At 45.3% G+C, this 16,797-nt stretch overlaps 1 protein-coding gene across 2 annotated transcripts in view; it reads right to left on the bottom strand.

Annotated features, from left to right (window-relative positions):
* Dis3l2 (DIS3 like 3'-5' exoribonuclease 2) overlaps positions 1 to 16,797 on the bottom strand; it is a 326,249-nt gene that overhangs the window by 54,903 nt on the left and 254,549 nt on the right. For both annotated transcript variants that reach the window (XM_021198088.1, XM_021198087.1), the window contains one exon: positions 5,321 to 5,554. In XM_021198088.1, the coding sequence (XP_021053747.1) occupies positions 5,321 to 5,554 (234 nt within the window). The remainder of the gene's footprint in view (positions 1 to 5,320; positions 5,555 to 16,797) is intronic.

The following is a 16,797-nucleotide window of genomic DNA, read 5'->3' as shown; positions in this document are numbered from 1 at the left end:
TCCACCCACTGCTTCTTACTGCCTAGGGGTTCACTGCCTCCCTTCCCAAACCTGAAACTTCTCATTCCTCATTTACATTCCCCCCTCCACACACACACACACACACACACACACACACACACACACACACACACACACACACACAGGGCTCCCCAAACAGGTCTCTGAAGCTATGTTGAGTGAAGAACTCTCTGAATGAAAAACCTCAGAACCTGGGCCTTGAACTATGTTGTGCTTTGAGTTGACACAGACACTAAAACTAAAGGAAAGCCAGAAGGGCTTGCCCATCCTCCACAGCTGCATCCAATGTCATCGGAGAGCAACACTGAGCAGCAGCCATCCAGAATGCAGCTATCTATGGTGGAGAGAAGGAACACTCTGCTGTAATTAGCACTATAGATAGGTATCGAGGAGAGAAGCTACCCACCTTCCTCACAGCCTGCTCTTCCTGGAGTAGTCTCTACCTTCAGAGGGCCAGGGGAGGGAAGGAGAAGGAGGGGCTAGGGGAGAGGAGAGGGAGGGCTGCTCTGACTCTGAGGGTCCTGCAGAGGAGTAAAGAGAGTGCTGCCTCTTTGACTTCACACTAAGGGACTGGACTTTGGGAAGGGCAAAAGAACTGCGCTGGGGTTGGGGTTGGGGGGGTGTCAGTCACTCTTACTTCCAGTCTCCAACTGGACCCCTAAGCATGGTACTAATCAAAAGAATAATTTACTTAATTGTATGGAACCATCCTGAGAAATCACTCAGCCCAACTGTTCTCCATTACCTAGCCTGGCTTCCTGGGGAAGTGGTAATGAGCTGCTCAAGGCTTGCTGGGTAATAGGGCTGAAAAGCTTGTTGGTCAGTTAAGCAGGGGTCAGTGATGTGTGGGACACAGTTTAACCTGCTTTGCGTGGCTGGGGGGCAAAGAAGGATTTTTACATTTTTAAATAGTTGAAAAATAATCAAATGAAGAATAATATTTTGTGGCCTGTGAAAATGATATCAAATCCAAGTCTCAGTGACCTTCAACTACCCCCATTCATTTGGAGCACACTAACAGGCAGGGCTGAGTCAGAGACAGACCATATGGAGCAGGAGCTCATGTCATTTACTGTCTGGCCTTTCCTGGGAAAGCCTGCCAACACCGATTGAAAGGCTAGGCTAGGCTAGGCTAGGATCAAACACTACAGACTCACACAGCTTGAGTCCTAGGGTATTCAAAAGTGTCTTCCATTAGAAAGGCTACCTTTACAAAGAAACTGCATGGAGCTTGGGCCTCAAAACTGTGTCAAGTAGGTTTCATAGATGACAGAGCTGAGAACTTAGTAAACACTCCTTTACTTTATATGAATTTTCCTCAGGTTTTTTTCATTTGACTTCCAAGGCCCTCTGAATTCATAGTTTTAACTGCCTGCTGGGAGTCCTTGTCTGGTCTCTGCAAACTTCTGGTTTGTTTCACATAGAAGTCTCAACCTGGCTGAAGAGAAACAGGTTCAGGGAGCTTCAGAAAGCAGGGCGTGGAGTTTCCTGACATCAGCCAATGTCAGTCTTAGTATTGAGGATCCGTTTGGCACCCCTTTACCTTCTATTCATATCCTTTCTGAAGGCAATAGCTGAGCTAGAACCCCAAAATACACCCAAGCCAGGCAAATCTATCCCCATCCCCCCAGATGGCAGCTGCTGAGGGTTGGCCTGTACTAGTCAGGAGCAGAAGCCCTCAGATGGCTCCCCTTGCATCAAACTCAGGATGTGGATATTAGGGACCACTGTGATTTCTTTTCTTCCATACATACAGAAGTCTTGGCCCCATTATGGCCTCTTTTAAGATTCAGGAGAGACATATATTATAAACAAATAATTAAAATGGCCATCTGTACCAAGTCCTTGAACTACCCTGGCAGCAGAAAACATGGATTCAGAGATAATCCACTCAGAAGGGTCATTACATTATTCAACTCAGCGACCAAAAATCACTAGGTAGCCTTGGAAGCCTGTGTTGCTTTTGGGGCAAAGGAGAATCACCTTTTGGAAGACAGCTTTGTTAAAATCAGCTCTAGGTGAGCATCACTATTACTCTGCATCAAAGCAGCACTCTAGACTTCTTCCTAGCATTGGCCAGGATGCCAGGCTCAGGGAACAAGGCTGCCAGCTGCTGACCCAGAGGCCAGGAGCCAGAGCTTCGTTATCTCAGATCAGGCCAGCCACTGAGGCCTGAGTTGCTGACTGCAGACACCCCAAGGCCAAGTTGCTCTGCCATTCTGCACTTATCGAGCCTTTGTCTCTGGCTCTGCAAACAGGCACCATATTAGTGCCTCGGACTTCATCCTTGCTCATTCTCAGGGTCAGCAAACACTGATTTCTTGGAAAGGCAAAGCCTCTGGATTGGCTGAAGACCGATCTCTAATTGCTGCTGACATAAAAGGATGTGCTTTTTAAAGGACTGCCACCCAAAACATGGACACAGTGAACTATGGCAGACAAAGTTTCAGAGAACAATGGCAAACAGCAGGCCACTGAAAAGGCACCAAGGAAAAATGGACTTGTGAGGGCAAAGAAGGCAACAGGGACGGGAGAACAAACGCAGGGCTTCTGAATAAAGCCATTTAGCTGATTTATAAATGGTCTCACCAGTGTCCTTGGCTGCAAAGATTGATGTCTCCATCTAATGTGGGGGTCTACAGACTTGTTTTCTGGGGATCAACTCCAAGGATACAAATTCATCACTTTCAAACCTTAATTAACTGGAACCTAATTAGGTTTTTGAGGGTGTTTTCCCCTCTCACTTTAAAGGCAAACTTTTTTCTCTTATGTCAGCATGGTGTAATAAATGGAGGAAAACCAAACAAAGAGCTACTTGGATGCCTGGCAATAAGCAACCCATCTACCTGTGGGGACCTCAGTCTTATCATTTATGAGTTAGGAGGGTCACTGGGATACAGATATCTAAAGTCTTCTCAGCAATGCAATTCTGAGTATCAGACACACTAACTGCTCATTCTCCATCAGTAACCTATGGGCATTATGCTGATGACCACATCTCTTCCAGTGGGAGGGAGATAAGTTACCTCTGTTTCTCTCCCCTTCCCTCCAGTTTCACAGATGAATTAATCCAGTTGAATTTTATTATAGCATCTTGGTGGGGAAACATCTGGAAATGGTACTTCAGAAACCTCCTCATTTGATGGGCTTGGGTAACAGCTGGTTTGTCATTGTAAAAGTTAAGTAAATAAGAGAATCATGCAGAAAAGGCACACATAATATACAACTTAACATTTTGAATTATAACTTAATTTACAAAGATATATGTTTTTAAACAATTTTTGAAAAAAGTAAGACTTAAAGAATACAAGTTAATATCTGGTTTGGTGGCTCACACCTATAATCCTACCATTTGGGAAGCTGAGGCAGGGGGCTAGCCATGAGTTCAAGTTCAACCTGAGCTACAGAGTGAGAGAAAACTAAATTTTTCTTTTTATTGCCTTTCTCTCCACCTCCCTTCCTCCTCTTCCTCCTCTTCCTCTACTTCTTCCTCTTATTCTTTCTTGCCACATGTTCTTGACATACATCTTATATGGCCTTGAACTTTCAATCTTCCTGTTTTGGCTTCCTGAGAGATGAGATTATAGGTGCCAACATCATAGATTCCTAGTCTTTTTGAGAAAACTAAACCCAATTCATTTTCTAAAGACTTCCCTAAGCCCCACAATTCATTTGTAAAGTGACTTCAGTCTTCCTAAAGAAATTCTGAAGACTTGTCTTTCTAAAACATGGATGTGTTTACAGAATAAACAGCTTCCTTTTGAGAGTTGTATTTGATCTGTCTGTCTAATGTTTAGACTAAGCATAATTACAACAACCTGCGTGACTGGTACACTTGGGTTGGGGGCACACGTATAATACTCCAGTGTATCAGAGGGAGAAGAGGATGCCAGGAAGCCTGTGTGCCATGCTGTGGCATCAAGCACTGCTTTCTGCAGAAGGAAGGGTGAGTGAGCACCACCGAGCTGCTGAAGGGCAGTCAGGCAGATAAGCAGGTAGAGAGGCTAGACTTGAGTGATGGAGGGAGGTCAGACACAAGTTCTGGTGCCATTAGCATCAACTTAGCCACTTGGAGTCAGGGAGGGACTGTTGGTGGAGATGACAGGAAGGTGGGCTGCAGCCTCAGGACACCAAGCATGAAGCAAGGAGCAGAGGAAGCAATCTCCATGAGAGGACAGAACTGGTGACATAAAGGCTTCACAGAGGAGACCTGGGATTGCTCCCTCTGTCTCTACTTCTTGAATAGTTTAAGGACAACTCAGTGCAGATCTTCTTTGAACATCTGGTAAAATTTTCCTGTGAATCCATCTGGCCCTGGATTTTTCCTTTTAGCTGGAAGTTTTTGTTGTTTTGTTTTGTTTTTACTATTTCAATCTTATTTGTTATGGGTCTGTTTAGGTTGTTGACCTCTTTTTGGTTTAATTTTGGTGGTTTGGCTGAATCTAGAAATTCATTCATTTCTAATAGAGTACAGTTTTTTAAAGTATGCCCTTATGAAACTCGGAATTTCTTAGGTGTCTGTTGTAATGTTTCCCTGTTCATTTCTGACTCTGTTAATGTGGGACTTCTTTATTTCTTTTGTCTAGTTGGACCAAGGGTCTGTCAATCTTGCTTATCTTCTCAAAGAACCAGCTGTTGGACTCATCGATATCACTGGGGGTGTGCCCTGGAAAGTCTATCTTGTCTCTGTCCCTTCACATGCCTCTGTCTCTCGCTTACTGGCTGCCACGAGACAAGCAGCTCCACTGGGCCACATACTTCTCACATGCCACCCCCCACAACTATGGGCCAGAAACAACAGAGCTATGTTCCAAAAGCCTCTGAAACCACGAGCCAAAAATATGTCCTTCCCCCCTTCTTTGTCCCAGGGACCTGTCACAGCAATGCCATCTACAAGTGAGAATTCAATCCTGGACACAGGCTTTCCAGGTAAGAGCAGCCGGGAGTCACAGAACTCTGTACAGATGCCATCTTACCCTAACTCATATTACCATGGTGTGGCAGAGGGGCAGAAAAATAGGTGGAGAGGAAGAGGCCACCAGGCTGTTTCTCACCTTTGAGTTTTGAGCACAAGCCAAACTCAAGACCACATAAAACAGAAAAGACTTGGGCTGGTGAGATGGCTCAGTGGGTAAGAGCACCCGACTGCTCTTCCGAAGGTCCGGAGTTCAAATCCCAGCAACCACATGGTGGCTCATAACCATCCTCTTCTGGTGTGTCTGAAGACAGCTACAGTGTACTTACATATAATAAATAAATAAATCAAAAAAAAAAAAAAAACCAGAAAAGACTCACTGACCTGATCTAAACGGAGTGCGCCATCTACAAAGCGCTGGCAGCGGAGTTGCTTTGCAATGCTGTGCAGGTTCAGGACTGCCTGGTGCACCTCCTCGATGCTGTGCTCTGGAGAAATCGGGGGAAGCTCTTCCTCAGGAATCTTCTCAGTTGGGTTTTCAATCATGCTCTGGGCATGGTCATAGCTCAGTTTGGTGCAAGAACGGATGATAGTGCGGCCAAACCACTCTTCAAGGATCTGCAAAGACAGACTGATTGTACTTAATCTCTCTCTCTCTCTCTCTCTCTCTCTCTCTCTCTCTCTCTCTCTCTCAGCACTGACTGTGTACTGACTGGTGCCACTTGGATGAACAAAACGCAGGGATTGCTGCCCTCTGGCAGTTTAGACTACCAGGCCCTGGTAGAATTCAAGAGACAGCTGAGGTCTACACTCTTCCCCAGCACAAAGCAAGGCCACATGGAAGACTTGCACTAAATGGCCCATGGGAAGTGTTTCCATTTGTTTGGATGAATGATCATCAATGTCACAAAGAGGGAAGAGAAGATAGGATGGCTGCCTGAGACACGAGATGGGACTATGACGGCTGGCTGATGGCTTAGAGAAAGAAGGAAAGAGAGGAACCCAGCAACTCTCCACACGCTGAATCTATGTAACACAGCTTCCATCCTAGATGTATGCAGTGACCCCCATGATTGATCACCCTCCCTGAAAGGAAGAACTATGGCTTTTTAAAAACGACAACAGGGGCACTTGGAGAATAGCAGTTACTGTTCACATTATTTTTAAATTTTTTTGAAAAGATTTATTTATTTTTATTAATACGAGTACACTATAGCTGTCTTCAGACACACCAGAAGAGGGCATTGGATCCCATTACAAGTGGTTGTGAGCTACCATGTGGTTGCTAGGAATTCAACTCAGGACCTCCAGAAGAGCAGTCAGTGCTCTTAACCACTGAGCCATCTCTCCAGTCCCTACTGTTCACCTCTCTCTCTCTCTCTCTCTCTCTCTTTCTTTCTTTCTTTCTTTTAATATAAGAAGTCTGGAATCTGTAATATTAGATTTTATTTTTCTTCAAAAATTCTTAAACTTTACTTTTTGGATTATTCCAAGAATGATCCCTATTGCAAATAGCAAGAGACTCTATGAGTTCCTGTCTTCTCTGGCAATCAGGCCTCATTCCTGGCACTCACAAGGCCTTGCATGCTGTAGGCAAGGACAACTTCAGAGCCAGTTCCAGGGGTTAGCAAGCAGTCTGGAGACAGATGCAGCTAAAGGTCTTCTACAAGAAGCCATCCAGGTGACCAGGCTTGAGACCCGAGCATACCCAGTTTCTGAATGCAGCCTAAGCCTCCTTCATAAGGAAAATGGCTGTGATCTCTTCATTCTTGTGGTCTCAAAGTTTCCCCTGACTGGGCAGTGGTGGCACATGCCTTTAATCCCAGCACTTGGGAGGCAGAGGCCGGCCTGGTCTACAGAGTGAGTTCCAGGACAGCCAGGGCTATACACAGAGAAACCCTGTCTCGAAAAACAAAAAACAAAAAGCAAAACAAAAAAAAAGTTTTCCCTGAAGACATAGCTTCTTTCTTTTCTTAATTTTGTTCCCAAATGAGTTCTCCCTCAGCCCAGTCCTGTGTACATGTGTGTTAGGCAGTCTGTTTTCAGCCTGCTGACAGATGGTGGCAGCTTACACTATGTGCCACCTTTTTCATTCCTATACCTTCCAGTGAGCTAGCTCATGGACCCCTTCCCACACTCAGGCCTTGACAGCTGGCCTCCTGTGGCCTTCGTCCTCCTCCCTAGTACATGACACTCAAGTGAAGGTAACTACCACACAACGAGCAGATTTCTGCCGCACCACATGGGAGCAAGAACAGCTGTAGAATCTGATGAATGCTCAGCACTCTATGTTTTATGCACAAAACTTTACAGCAAGCTGCACAAAGCTCTTAGATGTCCTTCTGCCTGCATGCCCACATGGGCTGGCTCTACACATCGGTTGCTTCCTTAGTACCCTCTGATTGTTGAGCCTTGACTAGCAGCCATATGTCACCCTATGTTGCCTACTATTCCTCACCAGAGCCTGGCTACAATAACCACTACAGTGCACTAACCTATTAGAAGCACCTGTTCTACCTAACAGGCACCTCTGTTTCCTTCTTGTCAGGACAGCCTTTCTCCAATGCCCACATGGACACTACCAAACTTTCTACCTTAGTGCTGGTTCCCATAGCACCTTTACCTGACTTCCCTTCCTCTTTTGCGGTCCTACATCCCTGGCACTCTATGCCAGCCTTCTTCACAAACATACAAAGAAGAGCCTTTTCAAACTTCCCTTCTCAGCCAAGGCTGACTGGCTTTACCATGGCTCAGGACTTGTGGGAGGCACAGCTGACATGTACTAGAATAGTTTCTAGCCTGGGAAAAGCAGTCTTGAAAGTACCTCTGGGGAAAGCCAATAGAAGGATGCCAGCCAGGGGCAGCTGCCCACAGAGAAAGCAGCAAAGACCCACATGGAGGAAACCTGGGAGCAGCCAGTCAGCCAGGGTAGAAGTCAGGCTTCTCTCAATGGAACACCTCATTAATTTCCAATCTGAAAACTGTACTCACATCAACACCAAGTCCATAACCAGGGCCAGTGGCAGAAGACAAAGGGCTTTTCATGGAAAAGGTAGAAAAAAAAAAAAAAAAAAAAAAAAAGGAGGGAATACATGGGCAGAACCCCTGAGGAGATAGTGTGCTGCCTCCTTTGCAGAACCACAGGATACAGGCCACACTGAACTCTACACAGGATTCTAGCACATACTGTGGGGTGCCACTGTTCAGAATGTCGGCTTAAGCACAGTCTCTCCACAGACTGAAGACACATGGCTGAGAAACCCATCATCTAAGTAGGTATCCCCCTCCTGACCTACCCAGTGCTGCTGGTCCCAGCCTCAGGCACACAGCCTTTGAGCATCACTTTGACACACCAGGGGCAGCTGGGCAATCAGGTGGGAAATACTCAAGAATCATGCATACTCTTAGATCCATACCTAAAGATTCAGACTAAAAAAATCTAGTGGATGGATGCGCGCGCGCGCACACACACACACACACACACACACACACTTTTTTCTTTATAGTGGAAGGTCATAACGTAGATGATGAGACTCAAAATATACCTCACATATATTTCTACAATTATACCTCATTTCTACAATTTATAGATACAAAGACGTGGAGAAACCTTTGGACCTCCATCCTATTCCATGAACATTTTTTAAAAAAAAATATTCTCTGAAAAATATTAATTCATTGAGACATATTTGGTTCAAAAACTACTAATAGAGCTAATTTTAAATTTTAAATAACTAGATGTGAAATGAGTTCTGCACCTCTGGGCTTCCTCATAGAGAACTTTTAGTTCAAAAAGCCTGGAAGGCAGAAAGAAGCACTTTCCTGATTGGAACCAAAGCAGGCTGTCTGGAGTGGTAGTGGTGCCTGGGGGCAGCAGATTGCTGCTTCTTCTCAAAGCTATGAAGGCAAGGCCAGTCTGGTCAGCATGACTATCCCAGCCATCCTGGCCAAAGGGACATAAAAGGTGTCACAAACAAAGTGTCTGGAAATGACCTGGACAGAAGGTGGAGAGGTGGGGACAGCAAAGGGAAGGAGGTTGCTTGATGGAAGGAAAGCTGATTCCTTATGGAATGACCTGTGACCAACTAGCCAAAAACTGTGGGGTGGCTTCAGGGTGAGCAGGGGGCAGGGTTGGGGGGTTCTCCTTCATTAGGCCCTCTCTCAACTGAGGCCTGAGGTGACAGAATGAGACGGAGGTTTCTTCTTACAACAAGAGAAAGACAGCAGGGTAGAATGAAACTGTGGCGAGGCTGCCTCCCCAGCAGCAGCAGCTCCTTTCATCTCACAGGCTGGCTCTTGCTGTGTCAAGACCACCAGTGGCTGGGACAGGACCAGTGCCTTAGAAGCCCAGCAGCACAGGTTGGCTGGTTCCAAGTCTGCCAGTCTGTTTGGGTTCTAAGTCAGTTTGTGTACATGGTTGAGTCTGCATAAAGAAGCTGGAATTAACTACACAATCTTAGCGCTCACTGGCTTGCCCTCCAGTCTCAAGAGATATCATTAGGTCCTTTCCCATCCTGATCTATGACAACTATGTGAGCTTCTAAACCAAAGACAAGGAAGCAGAAGAAACCAAACCTTGGACACATACAGCAACCAGATCAGGGGTTTTCAACCTGTGAGTCGCAACCCCTTTGGCGTTGTATCAGACATCCTGCATATCAGATGTTAACATTAGGGTTTATAACAGCACCAAAGTTACAGTTATGAAGTAGCTATGAAATAATCTTACGTTGGGGTTCACCTCAACATGAGGAACTGTATCAAAGGGTCACAGCATCAGGAAGGCTGAGAGCCACTGGGTTAGAGGGAACGGAAACTCTAGCTGAGCCTGGAGGCTATGCTGTGGCCAAGAGATAGGAACTGTGTTTCCGTGACAGCGGGTGAAGGTACTCAAGCAGGCATAATCCTTGAAGTGTTCCACTGACCTCAAGACTGGCAGGAGGCATCTTTAAAGGCTCATCTTTGGGACTCATCTCTCTGTACAGAAAGGAAACTGGAGGAGGGGAAGGAGAAAGAAGGAGAATGTGGGAAGCAGCAGCCGGGGTGGGGGTGGGGGAATTCTGGATCCAGGAACCATCACAGATACCTTCTGCCTGGTGAACCTAGTACCCCAGCCTTCCTTGGAACAGGTCCATTGTAAGCCAACTCATAAAGCCCCTTGTCCTTGAAAAGACACTCTGCACCTGTTCTGCTGTTCTGCTGTTTACTGAAATGCCACATTTCATATCTTGAAAATGTTTCATTTTGGATTCTGCTTTTCATCCTCAAGCTTCACAGCTTCACAACTGAGTTCTGTTGCTCCTCTGATGTGACCTTAGGTAAGCCACCTAGCTGGCTGGTGTCTTCAGTGGGAAACTGGGACTTGAGGAATATGGAACAGCAGCTCTTTCCATCCCTCCCTTGCTACAGAGGTCCCACCAACAGTCCTGAAATAAAACAGCTAGGCTCTGCCCCTGGTAGTGACTAAAAGGAGAGATTCTGGGAACGACTTCTGATTCTCAGAACTAGGCTTTGAAGCTACTGTCCTCCTGGAGCTTCTCAGGAAAGGTATTTAGTAGGGTGCCTGGGTATGAAACACAACACCCAGCACTGCTTTTAGTGGAAGCCTTAAGCTACATGGCACTGTGGGAGTCTTGCTCCATAAGCATGCTTTGGACCACAGTGACCCAGGAAGAATACAAGTTTTTCAGTGGTGGCATTTGGCAGGTCAATGGTATGAAAGTCCACAGGGGTCATTAAAGAAATGAAGAGCAGCTCTGTGAGGAAGCATGGCAGGGCTACCTGAGACACTCCACAACTCCCAGCATGCAAGTTCACAGGACTGGGGCGGCTGCTGAGGATGCACATGCTTATCTGGGGCCCACCTTCTCACTAAGCAACAGGGATAAACAGAACAGCGAAAAACAGGGCAAAGTGGTTTCTGGGTAGAGGGCACCGAACTATTGGGGAGAAGTAAAACTCTAGTCCGGGCTTAAGAGTCTGACTTATTGGGAGGCAGAGGCAGGTGGAGTTCTGAGTTTGAGGCCAGCCTGGTCTACAAAGTGAGTTCCAGGACAACAGGGCTACACAGAGAAACCCTGTCTCGAAAAAACCAAAAACCAAAAGAGTCTGGCAGGAGAACAGAATGGAACAGAACTGGCCCTGGAGTGCAGGGCAAATGACCTTTACCACTGGGGAACCTGACAGGGAGTGTCAAATCACCTTCCCATGGTCTACCGAACCCCATTCCCAGCCCCTCCCTTTATTTTAGTCAAGGTAGGAGAAGAGCTGGCCCTAGTCCTGCGGGAACTCATCGCCCACATAGGCTGAGTCCTTCTTAACCAGGCTCCCAAACTGTGACTCCTTCCTCACCTTATCTGCCTTTCACTCAGCCTACAAATGCACTACAATATCTCATCTACTTATTAAAAAACAGTGAAAAAGTCTCAAAATGACTTTTGCTTTTAAGTTGCAATATGCCTTCACTGTAAGAAATTTAAAACATGCAGCTGGGGAAAAGGGAGAATAGATAACTACCACCAGGAAAGATGGGCTTCTGTCTGGATGGGGAAATGTCTGAGATTTTCAATACTTTGTATGGTATCTGAGTGCAACAAATACCACTCAATATTTACTAAGTGAATGAGTAAGAATCTCAACGCTAAGAACGTCACAAGGTTTGGGTTTCTGAAGGTTTCTGTGAGGTTCTGAACTTGATCCTGGAAGAAACGGCATTTTAGCTGATCACAAGAGAGATACATGCTTCCTGCTGAGGAAGGGTCTTCAAGGAAAGGACAGAGTATGTATGGAGTCTCAGTAACAAGTCCCTGTTAGGCTCAAAGAACCCCTCAGTAGCAAGAACAGAAGATGAGGGCCGAGGAGGCATGGTGGTGACAGATGGCTATGCAGGGGGAGAGCTGGTTTCTGTAAGTCATGCTTCAAATATTGGACCTTTGGGGTTAATCAGGACATGTGGCCAGAGGAGATGAAGAAATTATATAAAGGAATCAGATTCAGCTTCTAATGGGGAAACAATAATGGCCTTATTCTAGAAGGCCCCAGAATAAGACAAAGTGGACTGGGATTAAGGTAGTCACAGTACTAAGAGAAGGAGGCTTCCCCTCTGAAGAGAGGCACAGCTGAACAGCTTCAATGCTCAATGTAGCAGATGTGGGAGAGGGGCCATTAACAGGTCCAGAAGACAAGGGCTTATTTTCAGGTTGCAATGGGAGCATTTTTACTGATGAAGAGCAGGGAAGGATGGGGAAAAGGAGAGAGAAGTGCTGATGTGAAAGGAGAGTGACGTGAAATTTTCTTGCAGATGCTGAAAATACCCACATTAAAAAACAACAACAACAATCACAAAATATGTTGGGGGCAGCATTCTCATAACAGACTGTGCCTGCCTCAGAAAGTAGGATATTGTAGTAGCCTAAGGAAGACTGCAAAGCTTTGTCCACTTCAGTACCACTCCTTCCAACCTTCTGCCCCTATACCAAGAGAAACCCTCACAACCTGCAAACTCAACATGGGGCTTCAGCCACACAAGCTTTGGACATGCTCCTCTTCATTCACCTGGGCTCTGGCTTCCAGGGCCTTCCATGGCACCCTGACCTCCTACCCGGTATCAAGCTTAGTTCAGGCTTTCCACTCTAGTGTCCTAGACGATCAGTCCTTGGACCTAGAATGTGGTAGTGAGCCTTTCATTATGGGCATCTTGACTGTGAGGGAGAGATGTCACCTCATCTCCAGGCTTACCAACTGATCTATCTTAGGTCTGGGCCACCACAGAATGAAGAGTGTGGTCAGTGGGCCTTGCCCCACAACCCTTCTGCAGTTCTAGCCTCATACTTCCTATCTGGTGTGGTTTGGAGGAAGGCCCAGCACCCTTGCAGACCTGTGCCTCTTTTACACCTGTCTTCTAGCCCTCATTGAGCAGAAGGTCTGGGTTTCATACACCTGCTTTCAAAAGAAACTCCAAAGGCCAGTGAATGTTGGGGGTCACATTTTTCTATTGTTTCTTTTATGACCCCCCCCCATATTCTAGAAGAGCATTAGACCAGGCAGCTTTAGTTTCTCAGGTCTGCCCCGGCAGCACAACTCAGACACAGTGTTCTTTCCTATTGACTTGAGGTAGGGTGATTCTAGGGGCTTTTCTTTTCTATTTAGTCATTTTTTAAAAAAATAAGTATTATAAAAATATAAAAGTTATTCATATTTTTATAAAACATTAGAAGATAGAAAAAAATAGAAAAAATTACTCACAGTCTTACTATCCAAAATACAGCCATGGCTGGCATTTTGTGTTATTTCCTTCTGGTCTTTTTCCATTCACCACCCCAAGCCTACCCTCACATCCCCCAGATTATGGCTGCTGGCACCCTGCACTCATAGCTCCCTCTCTGTAGTTCAGATAATGTTTGCCTCTTAGAGCTTGAAAAGAAACTTTTTACCAGATAATTAAGAGCTATAAAAACCAAATGTAATGTGTACAGCTTTATTTGATCCCAATTTGGACCAATCAATTGGCGAGAATCAAGGAAATGTATTAGGGACTAGGTTTTGGATGGCATCCTGATACCAGGCCTCATTGCTAGGTATGCTGAGGACATTGTGGTTATATAAGAAAATGCCCAGATTTTTAGTTACATATCAAAACACACATGAGTGAAATGACATGTCTATGGTTTGTTTTAAAATACTATAGTCTTAACAGAGAATGAACCCTTGACAGTACTGATACGGGAAACAGGGATGGGGGCTTATTGTGATGTTTTCCTTATACTACATGTAGTTGAATTTTTTTCTAATTAAAGCACATATCATTCTAATACTACTTTTCTGTTTTGTTTTATTATTTTTTATGAGACAGGGTCTTGGTATGTAGCGTTGGCTGACCTAGTGTTCACTGTGCAACCCAGGCTGCAGCTGGCTCAGAACTCTTCGAACTCCCTGTATCAAGGTGCTTCTGTGGCAATAGAAAGAGGAAGTGTCACTGCATTCCCTGTGAAGCCCTTTTCCCTATCAGATTCATATTTGTCTTGTTTTGGTTTGCTTGATTAAATAGGAGTTCATCTCCAAAATATGGCCTATGGACTCTTTGGGGGGTCTTTGAGTCCCATTCAGTAGCCTAAGTGGTCTAAAGTGTTTTTAGCCAAAGTCCAGGGCATTACACAGCCTGTTCTGTATATTTCCATTCACAGCAGTGGTCTAGAAGCCCTGGCAGGTAAAATGTTTCACCTGCATAGGACACAGTGGTCACACTGGCAGGGAAGAGAGAGCTAGAATGTTCTCACGGGACAAGTAAAATCCATTATTTTTCTATGTCTCAACCCCAAGTACCTATCTTTGTCACTTATTCTTCATGAGGCAGGAGGATGACCTTTGGAGGAAAAGTATGCACATAGCTAGCTGTGAGCTGAACTCATAGATATAGTATTCTTTCAAAAATACCATTTTTATCTCAAGGAACAGCTGACCTGGAAACCATGCTTTGGTATTTAGTGCTCCAAGGAAACAACTGACATGCTTATCACTCATTATACAAGTTAAACTTTAGAATTCTAGGAACCTTGCATCTGATACATGAACTTGTGGGTTTCCTAATACTGAAAAGGTTGGGCTAGTAAGAATAGCAATGACGCTAGCAATGTGGTTTTTAGAATACTATATATTGAAATGTGCCCACAGTTAGAGATCAGCATATTAAGTCAGTACTTTCTAAATGGCCAGTATACATTAAAAAGTCATGCCTGGGTAAAAGTTCTATTCTCAGTAGATTTTTATGTAACCTGATTAACAAAGTTCATCTGATACTGTGTTAGTCTGTCCGGGCTGCTATAACAAAATACCACAAACCAAGTGGCTTAAGCCATAGAAATTTATTTCCCACAGTTCTGAAGGCTAAAAGTTCCAGATCAAATGCCAGCCAGTCCAGTCCTGGTGAGGGCTGTTTCCACAGCTCCAACATAGCAGCTGCTCAGCAGCATCTTCCACATGTCAGAGAAAAGACAGCCAGCTCTCTGCTCTGCCTTTTTTCCTTTTTCCTTTTTTTTTAATGGGCATGAACTTAACTGGTGTGTCCCTCTCTGATGACTTCATATAGTGTGCATATGCATGTGTGCATGTACGTGTATTTGAGTGTATGTTGTCACTCCTGTCACAGTGCACAGAGGCCAGAGGACAACCTCAGGACTCAGTTCTCACCTTCTAGTATAGCTCAAGACAGGTTTTTCTGTTGTCTGTTATTGTGCTGGGTAAGGCAGTTGGCCCAGAGCTTCTGGAGATGCTCTTTGCTCTTTGCTCTGCCCTGCCCTGCCCTGCCCTGCATCTCAGAGTAGAAGCACTGGGATAGAAACACTCACCATTATGCCTGGCTTTACATGGTTTCTGAGGATTTGAATTCAGGTCCTCATGTTTGTATGGCAAGTATTTTTTACCTCTAGAGCCATCTCTTTAATCCAGCAGCTTTCTTCCTCCTCTTCTTCTTTCTTATTTATTCTCCTCCTCCTCCTCCTCCTCCTCCTCCTCCTCCTCCTCCTCTTCCTCTTCTTCCACCTCTCCCTCCCTCCCCCCTCTCTCATCTTCCCCCCTTCCCTCCTGCTTCCTCTCTCATTTCTATTTCTCTTTGAGACAGTTTTTCTGAGTATCCCAGGCTGGCTTTCAGCTCACAAGACTCATAAATTGGCTTCTATGATTACAGAACCAACAACAAGGCCTTATGAAGCTTCCTAAAGAAGAGTTTTGTAAGTTCTGCTTTGTTTCTGAGACTGCACATGCCTGAAGACACACCTTTTGACTTTCACAGTTTACTGATAGCTTAGCAGGGTATATCTGATAGGGACCCTATCCTTCTAGCAAGGAGCTTTCCCTGCACTATCACAAAGCTTCTGAGACTGCAGTGAAAGAGTGTGAACTCGGTTTACCTTCTGGTCTACTATGTGTGTGCCTTCCTTTGGCCTTCCTAAGGCCTCTGGGTCTTTCCTTGTCTCCTATATCCTGAGATGCTATAAGGGTTTGTACACTAGGGATGGCATGTCCCCACCACTGGGGTTGCAGTGAGCTTTCTGCACCTGCAAAGTCACATCCTTTAAGAATAAATGGTTTCAGCCAGGCAGTGGTGGTGCACGTCTTTAATCCCAGCACTCAGGAGGCAGAGGCAGGTGGATTTCTGAGTTCCAGGCCAGCCTGGTCTACAGAGTAAGTTCCAGGACAGCCAGGGCTACACAAAGAAACCCTGTCTCGAAAAACAAAGCAAAACAAAACAAACAAACAAAAAAGAATGAATAGTTTCATTCAGCATTTCTTCCCATTTCCTCTACTCTGGTTTCTGGAACTGTCATAGGGCAGGTTCAGGTGCGCGTGTGCGTGTGTGTGTGTGTGTGTGTGTGTGTGATTTATCCCCTAATTTTCTTTTCTTTGATTGTTCTGGAACATTCATCTTTATTTTAAATCAGAATCATGAATCGCCATTTATTTCTATCCTGTTTTTAATCTCTAAAATCTCCAGGTTCCCCCCCCCCCTCCAGCTCTTTAAAGTTAGCTATCATAGCACAGATAGCTCCTGTTTAAAATTCTCTAATGGGTCTCAAGGATGGCTCGTTCCTTCTCCTTGTATGTGTGCTATGCTGTGTTTGTTTTAGGAACGATGTTTTCCAATTGGTTGTCATGCATGAAAGTGAAATACAAATACTGTAGCTGGGCATGGTGACAGGAGCAGGGCTGAGGCTGAGGCAGGGGGATCTCTGTGAGTACCAAGCCATCATAGTCTACCTAGCAAGTTTATGTCAGCCACAAATACATACTGAGACCCTGTCTGGAAAAGGGGGAAGGGGAAGAGAGAGAGAGAGAGAGAGAGAGAGAGAGAGAGAGAGAGAGAGAGA

This window comes from Mus pahari, chromosome 5 (assembly GCF_900095145.1).
Source record: "Mus pahari chromosome 5, PAHARI_EIJ_v1.1, whole genome shotgun sequence".
Lineage (NCBI taxonomy): Eukaryota > Metazoa > Chordata > Mammalia > Rodentia > Muridae > Mus > Mus pahari.
This window is presented reverse-complemented; position numbering and strand designations above follow the sequence as displayed.